Source organism: Penaeus vannamei, chromosome 4, assembly GCF_042767895.1.
Source record: "Penaeus vannamei isolate JL-2024 chromosome 4, ASM4276789v1, whole genome shotgun sequence".
Classification (NCBI taxonomy): domain Eukaryota; kingdom Metazoa; phylum Arthropoda; class Malacostraca; order Decapoda; family Penaeidae; genus Penaeus; species Penaeus vannamei.
The window spans coordinates 1,523,307-1,548,306 of record NC_091552.1 but is presented as its reverse complement, the minus strand read 5'-3'; the positions used below and the strand labels follow the sequence as shown (position 1 = coordinate 1,548,306).

The window sequence follows — 25,000 nt, the reverse complement described above, 5'->3', positions numbered from 1 at the left end:
GGAAAGGGAGAGCGAAGCCGGAGGAAAGGGAGAGCGAAGCCGGAGGAAAGGGAGAGCGAAGCCGGAGGAAAGGGAGAGCGAAGCCGGAGGAAAGGGAGAGCGAAGCCGGAGGAAAGGGAGAGCGAAGCCGGAGGAAAGGGAGAGCGAAGCCGGAGGAAAGGGAGAGCGAAGCCGGAGGAAAGGGAGAGCGAAGCCGGAGGAAAGGGAGAGCGAAGCCGGAGGAAAGGGAGAGCGAAGCCGGAGGAAAGGGAGAGCGAAGCCGGAGGAAAGGGAGAGCGAAGCCGGAGGAGAGGGAGAGCGAAGCCGGAGGAAAGGGAGAGCGAAGCCGGAGGAAAGGGAGAGCGAAGCCGGAGGAAAGGGAGAGCGAAGCCGGAGGAAAGGGAGAGGCCCGGGACGCGGCAGCCTTGGCAGTGGCTTTGACGCTTTAGTCACAGCCGGCGTGCGCTCCCTCAGGCTCTGATCTCGATTCCAGGCCTGGTTTTCCTTCTTGATGTGAATAACACCTTGTCACTTGATGCCTCTACAATTACCTTCTCGGCTGATGTCTTGATTATCGTTCTCCAGTAGATATGTTTAATCTCATTATATGTTTCCCCGTTATTCGCTTCTGGGATTGTGCTTTCCTTTATAATTATATTTATTTTCCCTTGTCGACGGTATAGATAGATAGAAAGATAGATATATAGATATAAAAATAGACTGAATATTAGACAGATAAACAGAAAACTACGAATATAGATGTGGATGCAGAAAACGCATAAACCAAAATATAAACAAACACAATACTAAAAATATTTTTTTCCTAAGTAAAATCAGATGATGAACAAGCGAGCGTTCCCATCTGTCTTTTCCTCCATTTCCCAACATTTTAACCAGCCCGTCTGCTTGCTTATCTACCGATCTGTGTCTCCCTCATCTTCCGTCGTAAACCCATTCTGTCTGCAGGAAAAAACAGGAGAAAAGAACCTTCTCACGGCGTGACGGTGAGGTCGGGTTATGAGCCCTTTTACATCTCTGTTTACACGGAATCTTGCCGAGCGGAAACTCCAGCAGACATTAATAGCCGATTAAATGAACGGTCAGTTGCTTAAGTCCTTGTGAATTTACTTACTTTTCATGAAATAATTAGACTGATTTCGTATTTTGACATTTGGCCTTCGTGATCTCTCTCGTCCCCTTATCTGAATGTGCTTTATCCTCTTCCATTAATGTTATGTAGCTGTATTTGATAACGTTTCATAATCTCTCTCTTCTTTCTCTTACTGCCTTTCTCCTCTCTGCTCGTTCTCCCACTGGTTTACCCGCCTATTCATCTTCTCATTTTCTCTTTCCCTGCTTTTCTCCCTCTCTCTTTGTTCTCCCTTTGGTCTATCCGCATATTCACCTTCTCATTTCCTTTTTCTCTGCGTTTCTCCTCTCTCTTTGTTTTCCCTCTAGTCTATTCGCCTATTCATCATCTCATTTCCTCTTTCCCAGTACATCATGTTACCGAGATAGCGCCGAGGACCTTATTAGGCTATTACCGCATCCACATTCTCTAGACATTCCACTTTAATTCCTGGTCACGGCTGACTGACCTTACACACACACGCACACACACGCGGCCTCCACTTGATCCCCGTATACTGCCCTCTTAGCAGGATTATCTCGTCCGTGACAGCAAGATTGGCCATCAAATCAGTAAATGAGTCGTATTGAGAGAAGAGCATAATTATGTTGGCTTTCCTGGACGATTCTGGAACCGTCAAATGTCATAAAAGGATAATATTCAACGCAAATTTCCAAACCTCAAACGCTCGGAGCTTTCCTATATCGAACTGCCTACAGCAATACTTCGGTGAGGGAACGTTTCCTCCTGGGAAGATTGTAGGATCACCGAACGACCCTGGACGCTAAATCGGGATCGAATGGGCAAGGAAAGAGACGAAGGGAATGTCAGCAAGAGAGAGAGAGAGAGAGAGAGAGAGAGAGAGAGAGAGAGAGAGAGAGAGAGAGAGAGAGAGAGAGAGAGAGAGAGAGAGAGAGAGAGAGAGAGAGAGACCTCCGTTAGGATCCCTTGGCCGATGACTTCAGAGCTCCCCCGCCGGCGACGACCGCAGACGACCCTGGAAATGATCATCGCCAACGTACTCCTGGCCATGAAGTGTCAATTTCGGTTTTATTTCTGTTCTTTCTTTTTCTGCTTCGTTGGGGGATAGGGGGGTGGGGGGTCCGAAGCTCGGGGTGCTTAGTTTCTTCGCCCTTTTGTTTATTTGCACATTTGGTGGTTTGGTAATAAAATAGCAGTTTATTAGATGGGTCGCTTAAGCTCACATTATGCAATCAAACATATTTATATGAGTTTTATCGAAGTCAAATAAACAAGTATGAAATTGGAAAGGCAGGAAAAATACTATCAATGAAATACTTCCTTTTGTTTCCTTTACCAGAAGCCAAATATCATGCAATCTACGCAGCCTACACTAAGAAATATATATTTTACACACTAGACGTCCTTTAATTAATAATACCAACCATACAGCAGTGTATTTCCAATCGACTGCGACGACAATGAAAGTTGAACAGACCGACCACACCCCAACCCTGGGCGTACTGCCGACTCCCACGTCACCCGCCGACCCCCTTCTTCCCGAGGGCACCCCTGGTATGTGGTAGTTCCGACCAGACAGACCGGAAGTGATGACCGGCTGCCGTTTGCCGGGCTTTGGTCCTGTGACCTTTGCGGGCGTTCGTGGGGTCTTTTGTGATCGAAGAGTACGTTTCCACTCACTGTGTTTTGTTTTGTTTTTTCGTTATCAGTGTTAACTAGCGTGTGTTATGTACTGTGTGGCCGCGATTCGTGCGAATGCAACGGGCACATCAACATACAGTTTGTATATCAATACAACCGTGTATATTTAGATTCGTTCTTACTATATCAGCTGAATTTACCTTCGCATCATTTGATTCGTATGTAGGTAATAATAAGTTAAAAACAATGGACACATGGTGCTTCCGCAAACAACTTGTCACATAAAAAAAATCACCACAGAGCAAATACGAAAGTAAGACATAACGGAAGAAAAGAAGTAGTGAAACGAAAACAAGAAACGAAGATAAGGAGAGAGGACGCCGGGCAGCCGTCCTACTTACCGATGGATCATTACGTCATGCGAAAGTGGTCAGCGCAAAGGCATGTCCTCCGTTAGGCGTCGACCCCCGTGTCTTCAACGCACCTGTGGATGATACACCTGGATGGTGATAGATGATGGTTGTGTGTCTTGGGATGGGAAACTGAAATTAGCATAATAATGTAATTAGGAAGTTATAATTATCTTATAAGGATACGCGTAATGATGTAATATTAATTTAGTCATTATGGCATTAGTGTATGTTTGTTCCTTGATCAACACCAAGTAAATGCCACTCAAGTTATGAAAACTTTTATCCAGAATAAGTTAGATTATTAAAAGTTCGTTATCAAACTCTGCTGCAGGCACTATTCCAGATGACATCGGGAGAAATTTGGGCGATCTGAAAAGCTTAAATTACAACGTATAATACGACTTGTTTCTTTTATTTCCGTTTTCTTTGGGCTCTTTCTAAAGGCTCAGAGCAACATTTCTTTTCCCTCAGTCACGCTCACACGTTTCGTCAACAATACCTCACCTCTTTCGTATCCTTCACTTTAAAGAAATGTGTATTTTTCCGTCTATTTGCCCTTTGAACTTCTAAACCGACATACCTTGAAATACCTTTTTGAGAAAAACAGATATTGCGGTTTATAGGGAGTCAACAAAGTCGATATTATTAATTTCAATGCCATGACTGTGACTACTATTACTACTAGTACTATTTCAGTTTTCATCAAATTTCGCCTTTGAAGAAGTTTTGGAAAGGAAAATAATTAGAGTAGAAAGAAAGAAAGAAAAGACAAAGACAGCGGAGAGAAACGATGGCGAGAAGAGGAAAGGGAGTAGATGAAATAAAGGAAGAGAAGTAATGCCTGTGAACCGGCATATGAGGATTCAGTGAAAAAAGGCATTGTCCCAGCCTGCCTGTGCTTTAGACGGGGCCGGGAGATGGCAGAGGTTTACATCAAGAGAAAGTTAACCAATTGTGTTGTTATCATCTCAATTAAGGCCTCCATGTTGCCTGGGGCAAATGGAAGGCGTGACCGTAGCCTCTGCAATGTCAAGATGAAAACGTGGTAGAAAAAAAGGTTCCAAATGTCTGGAAAAGGGACTCGGGATTCGGGAAAACACAATCTACATTAAATTGATAAGATTTTTTAACTCGTCATTTCCATATCACACGTTAATATCGTTGGTCAATGCATTGTTTACGAACGGTGAGCTATTTTGCTTACTTCTGTCAGACACATTATCTGAAGACGACCTGATACTAAGATACCCATTTCAACAGATTGAATTTCCCAAAACAGCGGCGTCGGCAACGGTGGGCAAAATCATGACTGAAACAGGAGGCAAGAGATTAGGTCGCCTTCAAAGATTGTATCTGACATCGTTTCTAAGTTATCACATGGCAGAAATGATTGACTGATTATTTAAGATAATCTCCGCGTCGATTGTTAAGGTCATTTATAACGTTTAGAAATCTATCAATGTGTCATAAATAAAAAGATAAACAATAAATTTATTAAAAATAAGAGCATAAATATTATGAATTATCAATGCACGCATGTAGTATAAGGTCAGCGGCGTTGACGTGTGCAAACCAAGATTGCTAAGGACAAAGTGCAACTATTAATGCTATTCCTGTTTCTGAAGCTAACCACCCACGCTTTCTGTATAAAAACCATCACAAAGTAAACTGCAGTCGGAATTCTCAGTTTTTACATGTATCACAGATGTTGATAAATGTAGGTATGCACCTTTAAAAACTATATTGGTTCATGGAAATATGATTCACTTGACGATCAGCATTCACATATGCGGAGAAACCATTAAAACGCCACGGTGTAACCATCATTCAGATACAGATTGCTGAATCAGATTTGACAGATTGTTTACCGGTGAATCATTAGACTTTTGAATTAACTAGAATTTAGTATGAATTCGATATTTTATTATCGAAAGGCAACTTCAGCACAGCGTACAGAATTTGTACAAAACGAGTAATTGCAATGTTTATATTTACCCGACGACTTATACCAATAATAATGGAATAATAGCAACTACAATAATAAATCAACATGAAAAGTGATAACAATTATAGCTGTAATGATAAACATAATTAGCATTATCATCGATCACAATAATTAATGAAGGACCACATCCTGCTTCACATCCTTAATTTGGAAAAAGAAAACGATTTAATTGCAACTTGTTATTATTATCATTACCATCGATCCATACCATAATGCACGAAAGAAAATTAAAATAAATACCAAGAACAGGGCAAGAGCCAATGCCAAGGGCAAGGTCGATTAGAAGGGGGAGGGATTGGCTGAGGGGCGTTTCCGTGAGACTCGGATTATAAAAGCCAGCTGCTTGACGTTCCAAGTATCACATTCGATCCAACTTCATCATGTTCACTAAGGTGAGGTCTATTATAAATGGAATTTCAGAAATATATTTATACGTAAAAACATTCATGCATATATACATATAGATATTGATAGGTAAATATGAGGGTAGATAAATTACCTCTTATATTATGTTCTCCATATCCTCGAAAATTAAGTATTTGTATTCAATTTCAGACCGTCGTCGCTCTCGCCCTTGTGGCCGTCGCTCTGGCTGCTCCTTCACAGCCTTCCTACGGATATGCTCCTCCTGCAACCTACGATGTAAGAAAAATTCGCCTTTACTGCTACAAACTCATTTTCCATAAGTACATTAATAAACTGACATTTATTTCCAACTCATAATTATTATTTTTTTCTTTCTTTCTTTTCTAAGGCTCCTGCTAAGTACGACTTCAACTATGCCGTGAAGGACGACTACTCCGGCAACGACTTCGGTCACCAGGAGGCCCGTGATGGCTATGACACCCAGGGAGCCTACTACGTCCTCCTTCCCGACGGTCGTCTGCAGAAGGTCGCCTACACTGTCAACGGCGACTCTGGCTATGTGGCCGAGGTCAGCTACGAGGGTGAGGCCCAGTACCCCGAGTACAAGCCTGCCTATAAGCCTGAACCTGCCTACAAGCCCGCTCCTGCCTACAAGCCTGCTCCAACCTATGCCTGAATATGAAAAAAAAATATCTTTATAGTGAATATTTATTAAACGAAGCTATTATCGCCATTCACTTGTATTATCTAACCTAAGTTGTTCGTATACTCCAGAAGAGAAAATGACCAAATACAAACATAACAAACTAATGCATCTCAAAACGGACCTTTCTAAAATACTTTGGCATTAGTAGAAAGATAATAGATGGAAAGTCAATAATATAACAAAATATTAAGAAAAAGAGCAACAAGTTTCTATCACAAAATCTGAAAGTAGAGATAAGCCTCACCTGCATTTTAAGTTTTCCTTACATTAGCACAACCCGTGACAAAAGAATGTGTAATCAAAACCTTCATTAAGTTACCTCCATAAAATAATCTAATAATCTGAGTTAAACTTTATACACCTACAAAAAGGCAAATTGCGATTAAAAACAAAATCATATTAGGTAACGCCAAGTATGATTTTAAAAGCAATTAGAGCAATCAAAACAGGGTGACACTTACTATAGAAATAAAGATTTTTTCGACAGATTCTGAATTGAAATATACGTAAATATATACGTGTGCGATATATGCTGTGAAATGTGATAATGTGTATATATGTATATATGTATATGTGTGTTTGTGTGTGTGTGTGTGTGTGTGTGTATGTGTGTGTGTGTGTGTGTGTGTGTGTGTGTGTGTGTGTGTGTGTGTGTGTGTGTGTGTGTGTGTGTGTCTCGAAAATTGGAATTTTCTTTTCCAATCCTCCGCTGCGTTAACAACAAAACCAGCGTCATGTGATGATTGAATATGAAGAATAAGATTATGGTACTGCATGGTACATGAAGTGTTGATTTCAATCTATCAGATGACAAGTGGTGGCACTTTAATTTATATACAGTATTGCAAACAACAATAATGATATAAAATCGCTTCTACATCCAGGATTTCATTCCATTACTTCAGATCACTGCAAGTTAACTAATATTTGTATTGGTTTAAAAAATAGTAGTGTGTGTGTGCACGCATGCCCGTACTCTCACACGCATACACATCCACCCTCGCACGCACACACCGACACACACTCACACTTACACAAACGTGTATTTACACATACACGCATAAACATACTTGCGTATATATACATATATACACACCAATTTAGATGTATATTTACACAAATATTATATATATAAAGAAAATGATGACCAAGGTTGTGATAGACATCATTATTGCTAACGTTTCAAAGACAAATACACGTCTTCATCGCCAGTGCTACAAAAAGGAACAAATAAAAACATTAGAGCCGGACAAGTCACAAAAACAAACGGTTCAAATATTATAAATATCACAATAAAGCGAAAACAAAGAAAAAATAAACGAAAAAATATAGGAAATATATACAATAGAAAGGGCAAGCAAAACACCATGAATAGTAAACCAGGCAGTTACGGTCACAGGATTATACTGTAAATAGCCGTGTGGTTGTGCTATGGTTTGGCTCTGGTTTCATCTTCTGGATATACAAAGACTCTAAGATAAGGAGGTCGAGTCTGTTGATTTTTTCTTTGTTTTCGCTTTTGTGTGTGTGTGTGATCTTTGTTATTAATTTCTAAACCATTTGTTTTTTGTGCCTTTTCCGAGTCTAATAATTTATTTATTGTTTTTTGTAGTACTGTAGATGAAAACTTGTATTTGTCTTTGAAACATTTGCAATAAAAATGTTCATCACAACCTTGGTAATTTTCACACACACAAAATGCGTTTCCTTCATGGCAAGTTTATAGTTGAAATTCTTATATGTGTGTGTATGTGTGTACGTGTGTGTGTGTGTGTGTGTGTGTGTGTGTGTGTGTGTGTGTGTGTGTGTGTGTGTGTGTGTGTTTGAATATATATTTATATATATACGTGTGAGAGTGTGATATTATGTATTATCATTATTACTATCATTATTATTATTATTATTATTACTACTACTACTACTATTACTACTGCTACACACTCAGACACGACAAACACATATATACGTATATATATATATATATATATATATATATATATATATATATATATATATATATATATATATATATATATATATATATATATATATATACATCGTTGTGTGTGTGATGTGACTTGTCACAAGACTTACTGGATAATGGACCGACCATCTTCACGTTCAGTTAAACGAATGCAAGCACCTACGTTCACCTTTCCCAAGGTAAAGGTCGGCTTGAGGGGAAACGGGGGGGCGGGGGGGGGGGGGGCGTGTCTCCCACAGAAACCGAGTATAAAAGGCTCCTACTCGGTGTTCACGGCATCACATTCGCTCCAACTACTTCATCATGTTCGCAAAGGTGAGAATTCTCTCTCTCTCTCTCTCTCTCTCTCTCTCTCTCTCTCTCTCTCTCTCTCTCTCTCTCTCTCTCTTTTTTTTTTTTTTTTTTTTTTTTTTTTTTTTTTTTTTTTTTTTTACACATATATACGTGTGTGTGCTTCTAAATAGATGTAAAAACATAAATAACTCCGTAAGTGCACACACACACATGCCTAGATAAATGTTTACGTGTGGACACGAAATCTGGAAAGAGGGAAACGACTGATAAAGGATTATGTCCTGAAGTAAATTAAAATAGTTGATGGTGTCGATTATGATGAAATGTATGATTATCTGTGATATATATATATGTGTGTGTGTGTGTCTGTGTGTAAATATTCATCTTTTATTATTATTATCATTATTATCTTTTGGCAATTGCTCTCAAGACATTAAATTTTCTTTTATTTCAGGCCGTCTTCGCTCTCGCCCTTGTGGCCGTTGCTCTGGCTGCTCCTTCACAGCCTTCCTACGGATATGCTCCTCCTGCTACCTATGACGTAAGGAAAACTAGCATATATCAGTGTCTATAAGTATTACAATGATGAAGCAATTTTCGTTGTCTGTATTCGAATTACACTAACTCTACTTTTCTTTAGGCTCCCGCTAAGTACGACTTCAACTACGCCGTGAAGGACGACTACTCCGGCAACGACTTCGGTCACCAGGAGGCCCGTGATGGCTATGACACCCAGGGAGCCTACTACGTCCTCCTTCCCGACGGTCGTCTGCAGAAGGTCGCCTACACTGTCAACGGCGACTCCGGTTACGTGGCTGAGGTCAGCTACGAGGGTGAGGCCCAGTACCCCGAGTACAAGCCCGCCCCCGCCTACAAGCCCGCCCCTGCCTACAAGCCTGCTCCTGCCTACAAGCCTGCCCCAGCCTATGCACCCGCTCCTACCTACGCCTAAATGACTGAGGATATATTTATAAAGAACATAATTTATTAAACGGAAATTCCTACTTTATAATCTTTTCTAACCTAAAAACACAGAAGTTTAAGCAGATGTTCATGATACGATATTTTGTGGCCAAATATAATTAACGTTGTATCTCCATATTTCCACAATGAGGAATGAATTGCAATAAGAAGGGCATTACAACAATAACGGACAAGCAATGCTAATGATGAAATGATGAGGCGAGAGAGTTCCTCACGAAAAGGGAATTGAATGAGCTTTCCGAAATTCCCATGGATTAGGCAAGCATTTCATATACTCGAGCATTAAAGTTCCTTGCCAAATATGAAGCTTTGCTACATTTCGTTTTTCTCAAAGGCATAAACTAACAGTTCCGTTACATTCCTAAAATATTCCCATGCGTTACACATATATATGCATATATTATCTACCCACCTGTTTATATATATAAATACACATACTCCATCGTTTATATACATACACACATATATATGTATGTGCATATACATTATCTATCGTTCTATCTATATATAAAGACAAAATCTTCCTTTATGTCACTTTCTCTGAAATATATATACATACATATATACATATTTATATACATATATATGTGCGTGTGTATGTTTGTGCGTTTGTTTGTGTGTGCGTGTGTACACTACACACACCCACACCCGCACACATTTATATATGGATATATACATATATGTACATACAAATATGAATATATAATATATATAGAGATGTGTATATTTACACATATATACAAATATGTAAACATATATACATATAAATATATGCATAAATTTATACATAAATATATTTATAGTTATATGTATAAACATGTACATTTATACATACATACATACAAACATATATATATATATATATATATATATATATATATATATATATATATATATATATATATATATATATATATATATATATATATATATATATATATATATATATATATATATATATAAGACATATAAATATATCTTACCCTACCCGACCAGGATTCGAAAGTGGATCACTACAGGTTTGAAACTACAAGCCTGATGCTTAGCTAATTGTACCACATGACTCGCTAAAAGTATTACGATAGATAATTAACTTTCTCTCTCCGACCAGGATTCGAACAGGAGTTTCTGCAGACAGGAACTGGAAGACAAACGCTCATACCATCTGCGCTTCACGACCCACTAAAAAAAGTGTGCGACTAGGAGCAAATTAGTCTACATATGAATTATCGACCAATTCTTACATGAGTAAAGATAGCGAAGTTTAATACACACTCCCCATCGGCCCTCAGTGGAAATTGATTTAATAATTAATGCTAAATTGATACTTATGAAAGATGGTATAATGCACTGCAGCATTAACATGAATAAATAACTTATCCTCCCCGACCAGTACTCGAACCTTGGTCGCAGCTGGTTTGAAGTATAAAATTGTCTGTCTGTGTGTGTGTGTGTGTACAAAATGCCGGGGGCTTTTTTGCAGCATAGTTTCTGAAGAAGCAATATTGCCATGAGGCCTTCATCTTAGTCGTACGTATTTTGTTCTACCAAACGATGTTTTATTTAGTTTGTTCAACATAAATCCTACATATGTACACATACACACATATACATACATGCATACGTACATACATACATACATATATATATACATATATATATATATATATATATATATATATATATATATATATATATATATATATATATATATATATATATATATATATATATGTATATATATTAATCTCGCTTTCTCTCTCTCTCTTTCTCTGTCTATCACTCTCTCTGTCTACATACATATGTATATATATATACATGTATATATATATATATATATATATATATATATATATATATATATATATGTACATATATATATACATATATATACATATACATATATATATATGTATATATATGTATATATATATTTATATATATATGTTCATATATATATATACATATATGTATATGCATATATATATATATATTTATATATATATATATATATATATATATATATATATGTTCATATATATATATACATATATATATATATATATATATATATATATATATATATATATATATATATATATATATACAGTAATATATACGCATAATATGCATGTGCAAACACACACACACATATATATATATCTATAAGTACAGAGAGGGAGACAGAGAAAGAGAGAGTGAGATTATATTCATATTTATGGGTGAATAAAATATAGATAGACATATAAATGATTAATTGATGGCTATTCATATGTGTGAGAGAGAAAAAAAGATACACTACAATTCATATAACGAATATTTTTTGTATTTGATCATATAAGCATCGTACCGTAATTACGTGGATACTACAGAGGCCTTCCTCATTCACACATCTTACAAACGGAAGTACTCACGTTCGGACTGACCACGGTGAAGGTCGGTTAGAGGAGGGAAGGGGAGGGGCGAAGGGGCTGGGCGGAGGGGCGTGTCTCTCAGAGGCACAGAGTATAAAAGCCAACAGCTCGATGCTCGAAGTATCATATTCGATCTACCTCTACCATCATGTTCACTAAGGTGAGTATATTTCGCAGAATATACAGTCCTTTTATTTATTTTATTTTTTTTCATTGCTCTATGTACACACAGACACATATATACTGTCGCACGCATATACGCCCACATACATGTATGTGTGTAAATACACAGAGACAAACGCATTGCTTTTCACTTAATCAATTTGTAAATGTTATTATATACATTTGTTTTTGATTTCAGGCCGTCGTCACTCTCGCCATTGTGTCCGTCACTCTGGCTACTCCTTCACAGCCTTCCTACGGATATGCTCCTCCTGCCACCTATGACGTAAGGAAAAGTAGCATATATCAGTGTTTATAAGTATTTCAATGATGAAGCCATTTCCGTACACTAACTCTACTTTTCTTTAGGCTCCCGCTAAGTACGACTTCAACTACGCCGTGAAGGACGACTACTCCGGCAACGACTTTGGTCACCAGGAGGCCCGTGATGGCTATGACACCCAGGGAGCCTATTACGTCCTCCTTCCCGACGGTCGTCTGCAGAAGGTCGCCTACACTGTCAACGGAGACTCCGGCTACGTGGCTGAGGTCAGCTACGAGGGTGAGGCCCAGTACCCCGAGTACAAGCCCGCCCCCGCCTACAAGCCCGCCCCTGCTTACAAGCCCGCCCCCGCCTACAAGCCTGCCCCAGCCTATGCACCCGCTCCTACCTACGCCTAAATGACTGAGGATATATTTATAAAGAACATAATTTATTAAACGGAAATTCCTACATTACAATCTTTTCTAACCTAAAAAGACAGAGGTTTAAGCATGGTTCAAGATACGATATGTTATGGCCAAATATAATTAACGTTGTATCTCCCTATTTCCACAATGAGGAATGAATTGCAATAAGAAGGGCATTACAACAATAACGGACAAGCAATGCTAATGATGAAAAGATGAGGCGGGAGAGTTCATCACGAAAAGGGAATTGAATGAGATTTCTGAAATTCCCATGGATTTGGCAAGCATTTCATATACTCGAGCATTAAAGTTCCTTGCGAAATATGAAGCTTTGCTACATTTCGTTTTTCTCAAAGGCATAAACTAATAGTTCCGTTACATTCCTAAAATATTCCCATGCGTTACACATATATATGCATATATTATCTACCCACCTGTATATATATATATATATATATATATATATATATATATATATATATATATATATATATATATATATATATATATATACTCCATCGTTTATATACATACACACATATATATGTATGTGCATATACATTATCTATCGTTCTATCTATATATAAAGACAAAATCTTCATTTATGTCCCTTTCTCTGAAATATATATACATACATATATACATATTTATATACATATATATGTGCGTGTGTATGTTTGTGCGTTTGTTTGTGTGTGCGTGTGTACACTACACACACCCACACCCGCACACATTTATATATGGATATATACATATATGTACGTACAAATATGAATATATATTATATATAGAGATGTGTATATATACACATATATACAAGCATGTAAACATATATACATATAAATATATGCATAAATTTATACATAAATATATTTATAGTTATATGTATAAACATGTACATTTATACATACATACATACAAACATATATATATATATATATATATATATATATATATATATATATATATATATATATATATATATATATATATAAGACAGATAAATATATCTTACCCTACCCGACCAGGATTCGAAAGTGGATCACTACAGGTTTGAAACTAGAAGCCTGATGCTTAGCTAATTGTACCACATGACCCGCTAAAAGTATTGATACGTTAGATAATTAACTTTCACTCTCCGACTAGGATTCGAACAGGAGTTTCTGCAGGCAGGAACTGGAAGACAAACGCTCATACCATCTGCGCTTCACGACCCACTAAAAAAAGTGTGCGACTAGGAGCAAATTAGTCTACATATGAATTATCGACCAATTCTTACATGAGTAAAGATAGCGAAGTTTAATACACACTCCCCATCGGCCTTCAGTGGAAATTGATTTAATAGTTAATGCTAAATTGATACTTATGAAAGATGGCATAATGCACTGCAGCATTAACATGAATAAATAAGTTATCCTCCCCGACCAGAACTCGAACCTGGGTCGCAGCTGGTTTGAAGTATAAAATTGTCTGTCTGTGTGTGTGTGTGTACAAAATGTCTGGGGCTTTTTTTTGCAGCATAGTTTCTGAAGAAGCAATGTTGCGATGAGGCCTTCATCTTAGTCGTACGTATTTTGTTCTACCAAACGATGTTTTATTTACAGTTTGTTCAACATAAATCCTACATATGTACACATACACACATATACATACATGCATACGTACATACATACATATATGTATATATATATATATATATATATATATATATATATATATATATATATATATATATATATATATATGTATATATATTAATGTATCTCTCTCTCTCTCTCTCTCTCTCTCTCTCTCTCTCTCTCTATATATATATATATATATATATATATATATATATATATATATATATATATATATATATATATATATATATATATGTTCATATATATATATACATATATATATATATATATATATATATATATATATATATATATATATATATATATCTATTTATATATACGCACAATATATATGTGCAAACACACACACACATATATATATATATATATATATATATATATATATATATATATATATATATATATATATATATATGTACAGAGAGGGAGACAGAGAAAGAGAGAGTGAGATTATATTCATATTTATGGGTGAATGAAATATAGATAGACATATAAAATGATTAATTGATGGCTATTCATATGTGTGAGAGAGAAAAAAAGATACACTACAATTCATATAACGAATATTTTTTGTATTTGATCATATAAGCATCGTACCGTAATTACGTGGATACTACAGAGGCCTTCCTCATTCACACATCTTACAAACGGAAGTACTCACGTTCAGACTGACCAAGGTAAAGGTCGGTTAGAGGAGCGAAGGGGAGGGGCGGAGGGGCTGGGCGGAGGGGCGTGTCTCTCAGAGGCACAGAGTATAAAAGCCAACAGCTCGATGCTCGAAGTATCACATTCGATCTACCTCTACCATCATGTTCACTAAGGTGAGCATATTTCGCAGAATGTACAGTACTTTTATTTTCTTTTTTTCATTGCTCTATGTACACACAGACACACAAATATATATACAGTCACACGCATATGCACGCACATATTTGTATGTGTGCAAACACACAGAGACAAACGCATTGCTTTTCAGTTAATCAATTTGTAAATGTGATTATATACATTTGTGTTTGATTTCAGGCCGTCGTCGCTCTCGCCCTTGTGGCCGTCACTCTGGCTGCTCCTTCACAGCCTTCCTACGGATATGCTCCTCCTGCAACCTATGACGTAAGTAAAACTAGCATGTCCTTATATTTCAATGATGAAGCCATTTTCGCTGTCTGTATTCGACTTCCACTAACTCTACTTTTCTTTAGGCTCCCGCTAAGTACGACTTCAACTACGCCGTGAAGGACGACTACTCCGGCAACGACTTCGGTCACCAGGAGGCCCGTGACGGATACAACACCCAGGGAGCCTACTACGTCCTCCTTCCCGACGGTCGTCTGCAGAAGGTCGCCTACACCGTCAACGGAGACTCCGGCTACGTGGCTGAGGTCAGCTACGAGGGTGAGGCCCAGTACCCCGAGTACAAGCCTGCTCCTGCCTACAAGCCCGCCCCCGCCTACAAGCCCGCCCCTGCTTACAAGCCCGCCCCCGCCTACAAGCCTGCCCCAGCCTATGCACCCGCTCCTACCTACGCCTAAATGACTGAGGATATATTTATAAAGAATATAATTTATTAAACGGAAATTCCTTCATTACAACCTTTTCTAACCTAAAAAGACAGAGGTTTAAGCATAGTTCATGATACGATATTTTGTGGCCAAATATAATTAACGTTGTATCTCCATATTTCCACAATGAGGAATGAATTACAATAAGAATGCCATTACAACAATAAAGGACAAGCAATGCTAATGATGAAATGATGAGGCGGGAGAGTTCCTCACGAAAAGGGAATTGAAAGAGCTTTCCGAAATTCCCATGGATTTGGCAAGCATTTCATATACTCGAGCATTAAAGTTCCTTGCCAAATATGAAGCTATGCTACATTTCGTTTTTCTCAAAGGCATAAACTAATAGTTCCGTTACCTTCCTAAAATATTCCCATGCGTTACACATATATATGCATATATTATCTACCCACCTGTTTATATATATAAATACACATACTCCATCGTTTATATACATACACACATATATATGTATGTGCATATACATTATCTATCGTTCTATCTATATATAAAGACATAATCTTCCTTTATTTATTTCACCTGTATAAACGGTTTCCCATACTTTCGCACATCCTGTAACTAAACATTCATAAATAACTTATAGACGAGATAAACATATACTCTCAAAAACAGGCATATTATGATTGAAAACACAATGCTTGTCCAAGTATCGTCAATTAAGATCAACGGAAGTGATCAACGCAGCATGAGACTATTATGATATCAAAAAAGATTTTCATTTTCGACTTACACGTATAAACATGTGTATGTGATATATGCTGGTATATGATATGAATATATATAGTATGTGTGTTTATCTTTGACAGTGTGTACTGAAGAGAGAAAGAGTAGACAGTAGAAAATTTTATTTTTTTCGCCGTCCTCCGATCTCTGTCTGTCTCTCTGTAAATGCCATTTGATAACCGAGTCTGATGGAATGGATGGTGATGGTATTAAACTATATATGAAGAAGCGTTGATTCTTACCTGTGAGACAAGTAATGTATTGATAAGGAGTGATATATATTATTCATATATTAAGACATTATATAAAATCGATTTTACGTCAATTGTTAGGATCGTAAAACACCCCCATCCCCTCCACTCTGTTAGTTTCCTCTCAAGGTATGCCCCCCCCCCCCAATCCATTTCAAGTTCCATAGTTTTTAACTCTAGTTTCATTTTTTGAATTAGATTTATTTAATGATTACTTTGTTTTCTACTTATCTATTAATTTATTGTGTATATATATATATATATATATATATATATATATATATATATATATATATATATATATATATATATATATATATATATGTATGTATATATATATATATATATATATATATTTATACAAAATTACACCAATACAGGCCCGGTTGTAGCTTTAAACTGCCCCATGAATAGATATCTTTCTATATTTTTCTTCCCTTCACTCGCCTGCCCGTCTTTGCCACCATTTTAATACACCTAATAACATAAATTGTTCTGCAAAAATATATCTTTATGAAAAATATCACATAACCAAACTGCCAGAGTGTATGCATGGAAACATGGCTATGTTTAATTGCTTATTTAGGCTTCCTTTTATACATTTTATTGTCAAAATATGATCCCCGCATCCTACAAGCTATCTAGGCTTAACTACGAAAGTTACTATCTTTACGCTAACCACATGAGACTCGACCAGGCACCTAGTGAGCATTTTAGTGAGATAAAAGCTTGGACACAAATCAGCAACCGAGTTACCAAAATACCCATTCTCGATAATCGTATGTGTGTTCTTGGGCACAATCTAATCCCTTAATCAACTGATTGGGCTACTATACCGATTCGTGCGCATATCTCTGCTGAATAACTAGTTTTAACAATATTCATTTACTGTTTTCTCATTTAGGCTGAATCCGTATATATATATATATATATATATATATATATATATATATATATATATATATATATATATATATATATATATATATGTGTGTGTGTGTGTGTGTGTGTGTGTGTGTGTGTGTGTGTGTGTATTTACGTATACAAACACACATGTGTGTATACATACATGTGTGTGTGTGCGCATGCATATATATGATAATGAATATAGATACATATATACACATAAACAAGCAAATACACACAGAGACAAACGATGTACGCAAACACGCTGACACATAAATGCAAATAAACAAAAAAAACACAAACACACATACACACGTACACACACACGCAAACATACATATACATATATATCTGTATACATATGTGTATATATACATGTACATGTGTGTGTGTGTGTGTGTGTGTGTAAATGGATAAATCCATACATTTATCATATACACATATAAATCCATCCATATATATATATATATATATATATATATATATATATATATATATATATATATATATATATATATATATATATATATATATATATATATACATATAGATAGATAGATAGATAGATAGATAGATAGATAGATAGATAGATAGATAGATATAAATACGTACATATGTATATTGTTATGATGCATATATGGATATAACACACGCACACATATATAGAGTATGTCTGTTTACGTATACATATACGTAGATGTGTGTGTGTGTACAGATTGGCGTATATATGTGTGTATGTGCCACCAGATTTCCTGAATAATCGACAAACTATCTTCATTCCCAAATAAGCGAACGTAAGCACTTACGTTCGCCTTCCCCAAGGTAAAGGTCGGCTTGAGGGGGAAGGTGGGGGCTGGGGGGCGTGTCTCCCACAGAAACCGAGTATAAAAGGCTGCTACTCGGTGTTCACGGCATCACATTCGATCCAACTACTTCATCATGTTCGCAAAGGTGAGAATTCTCTCTATGTTTAACATCTTTCTATGAACATTACCATACAAGCGCGTATCTCACACACATACACATATGTGTGTGTGTGTATATGTATACTTATTTATTCATTTACTTGAATGAATATATAGGTATATATAATTGTACTACATGCATGCAGTTACGCAGAAACGCACACTTACATAGATAAAGATAGATAGATATATATAGATACATTTAGATATATATGGTGGTAGATTGATATAGATATATATGCTTATCTGCTGATCCAGTTTTCATATACACATACATGCATAAATTTACGCACACATAGACTTTTATTATTAGTATTATTTTTGTTGTTATTATTATTATTATTAATTACATGAGTATGTCATACACGTTTCCATACGGATTTGAAAATAATTGGGACAAACGGAGAAACGACTGAGAAAGGGCTGTGTCTGGCAGTTGCACAATACAGATTATTGATTATGTCAAGAAATATATATATACAAGTCTGCATGTCATATGCATATATATGTGTTCATATTTCTTTACTTTACTTCAGATAATAAGGATTGTGTTGCATTTCAGTCTGTTTTCGCTCTCGCCCTTGTGGCCGTCACTCTGGCTGCTCCTTCACAGCCTTCCTACGGATATGCTCCTCCTGCCACCTATGAGGTAAGAAAGTCTCATATATATACCGTTAATTGCACAAAGATATCTCATAAGTATTCTTTTTTTTCTAATATTCACAGCCGACACAAACTAATTCGACCTTTATGTTTAGGCTCCCGCCAAGTACGACTTCAACTACGCCGTGAAGGACGACTACTCCGGAAACGATTTCGGTCACCAGGAGGCCCGTGATGGCTATGACACCCAGGGATCCTACTACGTCCTCCTTCCCGACGGTCGTCTGCAGAAGGTCGCCTACACTGTCAATGGAGACTCTGGTTACGTGGCTGAGGTCAGCTACGAGGGTGAGGCCCAGTACCCCGAGTACAAGCCTGCCTATAAGCCTGAACCTGCCTATAAGCCTGCTCCTGCCTACAAGCCTGCCCCTGCCTACAAGCCTGCTCCTACTTATGCCTAAATAGGAAAGGAATATGAATATATTTATGATGAATATTTATTAAATGAAATCTTACCATCATCAATTTGTATTATCTAACCAAAAAAAAAAAAAAAAAAAAAGTGCGTAGGCTACAGAAATTCTGAACATGTCTTGGTGTATATACTATGGTAAATCTGCGTGTTGGAATCTGAGGCCAAAGAATCCATCTCCAAACTACTCTGAAAGATCAAAAATATTGACGGCGAATTATTCATTCTGAAAGTTCAGTATCTAATCACCTTATCCATCGACAGTATTCAATAATTCGATACATCGTTGGACAATAATAGAATATCTAAAAGCACAAAAGCATTTTCCTCCGTAAATTTAAAAGAAGATAAGTTGTTTTTTTTCATACAACCCGTGATTTTAAGCGTTGTTGTTTTTTTTTTAAGGTATATGCAAACCATGTAATAATTTATAGATGTGCTGCACCTTATATATTTGCAATGGGCAAATAATGAATTTAAACTCTAAGGCACTTCCCTAACCTATGACTGTTAAGATCAAAGCGACTGATGAGGCTAATGTAATAGCTAAAAAATATATGCTTTTTCGATAGGTTCATATTGAACATACAAGCATAAACTGACATGTGAGATTCATTCTGTGTCATAGGATGTTGTGTATGCGTATGTATATATATACATTTATACATAAATGTATGTATACACATGCGCAACACATACGTTTATAAATATGTATATATATATATATATATATATATATATATATATATATATATATATATATATATATATATATATATATATATATATATATATATATATATATATAATATTTCATGCATGTCAATGTCTTTATTAAACCAAGTTATTATCATCATTTATATCAATTTTCCTGCCTCATACAAAAAGAAATTTCAATTACATAACAAACAATGAAGTCCATCTCGAAGTGGAAAATACGGGCCTTACTTTAATACAAACAGATCCATTGAAAGATAAAGGAACTATATTTCAACAAAATATTCGTAAATGCAGAAACATTTTGTCCTAATACTGAGGGTATCAATAGTGCATTGAAGATGTACAGCATCGAGAGACTGAAATATAATTTCTTATCCGAAAATGCCATTGAAGGTACTCCCATAATCACATAAATTACGAAATGAATACAATCCAGTAATGGGGAAAGAAAAAAAAAAATAGGCGAATGAAAATGATCAAAGGAGGTTAGTCACGGCGCATCTTTTGACAACTGTATACCATTGTTTTTATATATATATATATATATATATATATATATATATATATATATATATATATATATATATATATATATATGTGTGTGTGTGTGTGTGTGTGTGTGTGTGTGTGTGTGTGTGTGTGTGTGTGTGTGTGTGTAGAGAGAGAGAGAGAGAGAGAGAGAGAGAGAGAGAGAGAGAGAGAGAGAGAGAGAGAGAGAGACGATGCTTTTAATATCCATACTTGAAACCGATTAATCCGACCTTTTGCGCTCCTGTGACTTATTACTTCAGTTACGCCTACTATTACGAAAACGACTTCAGTCTCCAGAGGCCTTTGGTGATTTCAGAACATATAGGTTTCCTATTGCACTCTGCTTTTTTTCTTCTTCTTCTTCTTTCTTTCTTTCTTCCTTTCTTTCTTCATAGCTATTAAATAAAAATTTCATCAATAAGTATTCGAACATTTTAATATTTATATATGCGTATATATATATATATATATATATATATATATATATATATATATATATATATATATGTGTGTGTGTGTGTGTGTGTGTGTGTGTGTGTGTGTGTGTGTGTGTGTGTGTGTGTGTATGTGTGTGTGTGTGTGTGTGTGTGTGTGAGTGTGTGTATGTATGTGTGTGTGTGTGCGTGTACGTATACACATACATGCATATATATATATATATATATATATATATATATATATATATATATATATATATATATATATATATATATATATATATATACATATATATATATATATATATATATATATATATATATATATATGTATATATATATATATATATGTATATATATATATATATATATATATATATATATATATATATATATATATATATGTATGTATGTATGCATGTATGTATGTATATATGTGTACATATATATGTCTGTGCGTGTGTGTATATAAATATGTATGTGTATATATGTATATATACCTATATGTTTGTGTGTATATATTTCAGCACAATTTGGAAAACTAAGATTTTAAACCAAATGTCTTTTACATTCTTTAGGTGATAAAATCCAGAAGGATATGGAATATATGTTAATGAACAAACATTGCGTTTATACAAAACCGACTTCTTTCCAGTTTTATTTTTTTCAAATATATGCAAAAAAAATAATAATAATTTTAACTGTCTTGGAAAAAAAAAAACAGAAATAAAGCAAATGAAATCAAATACATATATATCCTTATACATCCATACATAATTTACTTTACATATATATCATTTTTTCTTAAATTTCATTCGTATGGAGGCTCAATTTATGCCATAACTATAAACACAGTCAACACAAATATTTATGAAGATATGAGCCAACGTCCACCCTTACCAAGGGGAAGGTCACTTGGAAGAGGGAAGGGGGGGGGGGGGCGGAGGGGCGTGTCTCCCACAAACACGGAGTATAAAAGGCAGCTACTCGGTGTTCACGGCATCACATTCGATCCATCTACATCAACATGTTCACTAAGGTGAGAATCATTTTCTTTCAGTGCTTTCACATCTGCGTGGGTGTATGCACGCACTTACAGATTTGTGAGTGTCGATATGAAAATTCGCGGATCGGAACTTGATTCAAAAGGCGCTAATACCGGAGTGACTTGAAGTTCTGTGTTCAATTTCAGGCCGTCGTCGCTCTCGCCCTTGTGGCCGTCACTCTGGCTGCTCCTTCACAGCCTTCCTACGGATATGCTCCTCCTGCAACCTATGACGTGAGAAAACTGTTATTAACCGGTAACTGTTTACACATATCTCACAAATGCATATTTTGTCTCTATTATTCATATTCAACACGAACTAATTTGACTTTCATGTTCAGGGTCCTGCCAAGTACGACTTCAACTACGCCGTGAAGGACGACTACTCCGGAAACGACTTCGGTCACCAGGAGGCCCGTGATGGCTATGACACCCAGGGAGCCTACTACGTCCTCCTTCCCGACGGTCGTCTGCAGAAGGTTGCCTACACTGTCAACGGCGACTCTGGCTACGTGGCTGAGGTCAGCTACGAGGGTGAGGCCCAGTACCCCGAGTACAAGCCTGCTCCTGCCTACAAGCCCGCCCCTGCTTACAAGCCCGCCCCCGCTTACAAGCCTGCCCCTACCTATGCCTAAAGGAAACAAATGTGAATATATATGTGAATATTTATTAAACGAAAATCTAATAACTATCCAATTGTATGTTCTAACCTAAAAGGATGTCGGTGCACCTTAACAATTTTGCAAAATTGGCAAAATGCAGCTATGATGTCTTCACATATTATTGTAAGAAAGTTGCACTGCACTACCTTGAACTGCCAAAAAATACAACAGAGTTCGAAACTTAAAAATGACAGACAGCATACAGTATGTTCAAATTATGATGCAGAAGCGTGCAGTTTCCAACAATTGATAAGACTTTGGAACAAGAGAGCAAAAATATTCCACAAATGCAGAACCATTTCTCTGAATCTTTGAATAATGACTTTTTTTTTTTTTTTTTTTTGAGGTCTCCCTGTTTTCCCTTTTTACCTTTCTCCCGTGGCTAAAAGCCTATCTTCACAGAGGCAAGTGATTTAAGTATTTAAATACACTAATAATAATAAAGTCAGATATGGGATTTTTTCCATAATCTCATTTATTAATGAAGAGATCTTAATGTGTTCACATTCGACATGTGTATAAAAATAAACTATAATTTATGTTAAATAGTTTAAAGCATTAGATTCTTTTCGCAAGATTAATTAAATTGATACTTCTAAATGCACAAAGTTGAGAGATAACACTTTATATACTATACAGTTTGATGAAAATTGTGTTCATTTCTAAAACCGACATACAATGAATATAAAATGGTCGTGCATCCTATTACCAGAAGTACTTTTCTAAAACAAAAAATAAAATGTCGAAGGCTTTTCGCTATATTCTTCTCCAGGGCTGTATTGGTATATTGCTTTCTGACGAAAAGGCAATCAAAATCGTTTTCTAGCTCTTCCTTTCCTTTTTCTTTTTATTCATAGATCGTCAAATACGATAATTCTCCAGGTTAGAGAATGCGTGCCTCAGGTATTGAGGTCACGCAAGACACCGCGTGTGGATCGAACAGTGGAGTCCAATAAGTAAAACGGGATCACAAAATGTGCAGCGTCGTTCATTTGATAAAAAGCATAGTTAATCATTTACAAACGTACCGATTTACAAATATGCATATGTCTATCTTTGTGCGCATAAATGTGTATCACATAGTTACACGCGTATAAACATATGTATACATATACTTATATGCACTGGCCGGTATCATATTTCCTGTAAAATTCAAATAGATCAGCATAAAAAGTACTCAAGTAAGCCAATCCCGGAAAAACATCTTTCTTACTTCGTACTACTGCGAATGTTTACGTACAGTTTGTTTTGGGTGAGAAAATACAAGTGAATGGTGACAGAATTCTTTAATAAATATCTATCATAAATATATATCCATATTTGTTTCATTTAGGCATAGGTAGGAGCAGGCTTGTAGGCGGGGGCGGGCTTGTAGGCAGGAGCAGGCTTGTAGGCAGGAGCAGGCTTGTAGGCAGGAGCAGGCTTGTACTCGGGGTACTGGGCCTCACCCTCGTAGCTGACCTCGGCCACGTAACCAGAGTCGCCGTTGACAGTGTAAGCTACCTTCTGCAGACGACCGTCAGGAAGGAGGACGTAGTAGGCTCCCTGGGTGTTGTATCCGTCACGGGCCTCCTGGTGACCGAAGTCGTTTCCGGAATAGTCGTCTTTAACAGCGTAGTTAAAGTCGTACTTAGCGGGAGCCTGTAAAAAAAAATAAAAAAAATAAAAAATAGTAAGTGTGTGTGAAATGTAAACGTGAATAAAGTTTTATTT

At 36.3% G+C, this 25,000-nt stretch overlaps 7 protein-coding genes across 7 annotated transcripts in view; 6 read left to right on the top strand and 1 right to left on the bottom strand.

The window, feature by feature from the left end:
- Positions 1 to 5,523: 5,523 nt before the first annotated feature.
- On the top strand, positions 5,524 to 6,222 carry LOC113822505 (cuticle protein 7-like). Its single transcript, XM_070119635.1, has 3 exons — positions 5,524 to 5,541; positions 5,705 to 5,791; positions 5,904 to 6,222. Exons 1-3 carry the CDS (start codon positions 5,530 to 5,532, stop codon positions 6,189 to 6,191), a joined length of 387 nt encoding a protein of 128 aa, XP_069975736.1. The 5' UTR covers positions 5,524 to 5,529; the 3' UTR covers positions 6,192 to 6,222.
- A 2,278-nt stretch (positions 6,223 to 8,500) lies between these two features.
- LOC138860961 (cuticle protein 7-like) lies at positions 8,501 to 9,504 on the top strand. Its single transcript, XM_070119563.1, has 3 exons — positions 8,501 to 8,520; positions 8,954 to 9,040; positions 9,140 to 9,504. The coding sequence occupies exons 1-3, from the start codon at positions 8,509 to 8,511 to the stop codon at positions 9,449 to 9,451; spliced, it is 411 nt and encodes a 136-aa protein (XP_069975664.1). The 5' UTR covers positions 8,501 to 8,508; the 3' UTR covers positions 9,452 to 9,504.
- A 2,541-nt stretch (positions 9,505 to 12,045) lies between these two features.
- Positions 12,046 to 12,794, top strand: LOC138861525 (cuticle protein 7-like). Its single transcript, XM_070121268.1, has 3 exons — positions 12,046 to 12,057; positions 12,259 to 12,345; positions 12,429 to 12,794. Exons 1-3 carry the CDS (start codon positions 12,046 to 12,048, stop codon positions 12,738 to 12,740), a joined length of 411 nt encoding a protein of 136 aa, XP_069977369.1. The 3' UTR covers positions 12,741 to 12,794.
- A 2,387-nt stretch (positions 12,795 to 15,181) lies between these two features.
- On the top strand, positions 15,182 to 15,958 carry LOC138860935 (cuticle protein 7-like). Its single transcript, XM_070119501.1, has 3 exons — positions 15,182 to 15,213; positions 15,416 to 15,502; positions 15,592 to 15,958. Exons 1-3 carry the CDS (start codon positions 15,202 to 15,204, stop codon positions 15,919 to 15,921), a joined length of 429 nt encoding a protein of 142 aa, XP_069975602.1. The 5' UTR covers positions 15,182 to 15,201; the 3' UTR covers positions 15,922 to 15,958.
- Positions 15,959 to 18,748: 2,790 nt separating this feature from the next.
- Positions 18,749 to 19,932, top strand: LOC113822537 (cuticle protein 7-like). The gene is made up of 3 exons (XM_070119572.1): positions 18,749 to 18,803; positions 19,380 to 19,466; positions 19,576 to 19,932. Exons 1-3 carry the CDS (start codon positions 18,792 to 18,794, stop codon positions 19,879 to 19,881), a joined length of 405 nt encoding a protein of 134 aa, XP_069975673.1. The 5' UTR covers positions 18,749 to 18,791; the 3' UTR covers positions 19,882 to 19,932.
- A 2,651-nt stretch (positions 19,933 to 22,583) lies between these two features.
- Positions 22,584 to 23,281, top strand: LOC138860966 (cuticle protein 7-like). Its single transcript, XM_070119596.1, has 3 exons — positions 22,584 to 22,619; positions 22,773 to 22,859; positions 22,967 to 23,281. Exons 1-3 carry the CDS (start codon positions 22,608 to 22,610, stop codon positions 23,258 to 23,260), a joined length of 393 nt encoding a protein of 130 aa, XP_069975697.1. The 5' UTR covers positions 22,584 to 22,607; the 3' UTR covers positions 23,261 to 23,281.
- A 1,273-nt stretch (positions 23,282 to 24,554) lies between these two features.
- The window catches only part of LOC113822526 (cuticle protein 7-like), a 769-nt gene continuing 323 nt past the window's right edge, over positions 24,555 to 25,000 (bottom strand). Inside the window, exon 3 of the mRNA XM_070119510.1 lies at positions 24,555 to 24,928. Within this exon, the coding sequence (XP_069975611.1) occupies positions 24,617 to 24,928 (312 nt within the window). The 3' untranslated portion in view covers positions 24,555 to 24,616. The remainder of the gene's footprint in view (positions 24,929 to 25,000) is intronic.

Bases quoted from the DNA above. Each gene is read 5' to 3' on its own strand.
- LOC113822505 (XM_070119635.1), top strand. The intron at 5,792-5,903 runs GTAAGAAAAATT...TTCTTTTCTAAG, and splicing joins CTCCTCCTGCAACCTACGAT to GCTCCTGCTAAGTACGACTT.
- LOC138860961 (XM_070119563.1), top strand. The intron at 9,041-9,139 runs GTAAGGAAAACT...ACTTTTCTTTAG, and splicing joins CTCCTCCTGCTACCTATGAC to GCTCCCGCTAAGTACGACTT.
- LOC138861525 (XM_070121268.1), top strand. The intron at 12,346-12,428 runs GTAAGGAAAAGT...ACTTTTCTTTAG, and splicing joins CTCCTCCTGCCACCTATGAC to GCTCCCGCTAAGTACGACTT.
- LOC138860935 (XM_070119501.1), top strand. The intron at 15,503-15,591 runs GTAAGTAAAACT...ACTTTTCTTTAG, and splicing joins CTCCTCCTGCAACCTATGAC to GCTCCCGCTAAGTACGACTT.
- LOC113822537 (XM_070119572.1), top strand. The intron at 19,467-19,575 runs GTAAGAAAGTCT...CTTTATGTTTAG, and splicing joins CTCCTCCTGCCACCTATGAG to GCTCCCGCCAAGTACGACTT.
- LOC138860966 (XM_070119596.1), top strand. The intron at 22,860-22,966 runs GTGAGAAAACTG...TTTCATGTTCAG, and splicing joins CTCCTCCTGCAACCTATGAC to GGTCCTGCCAAGTACGACTT.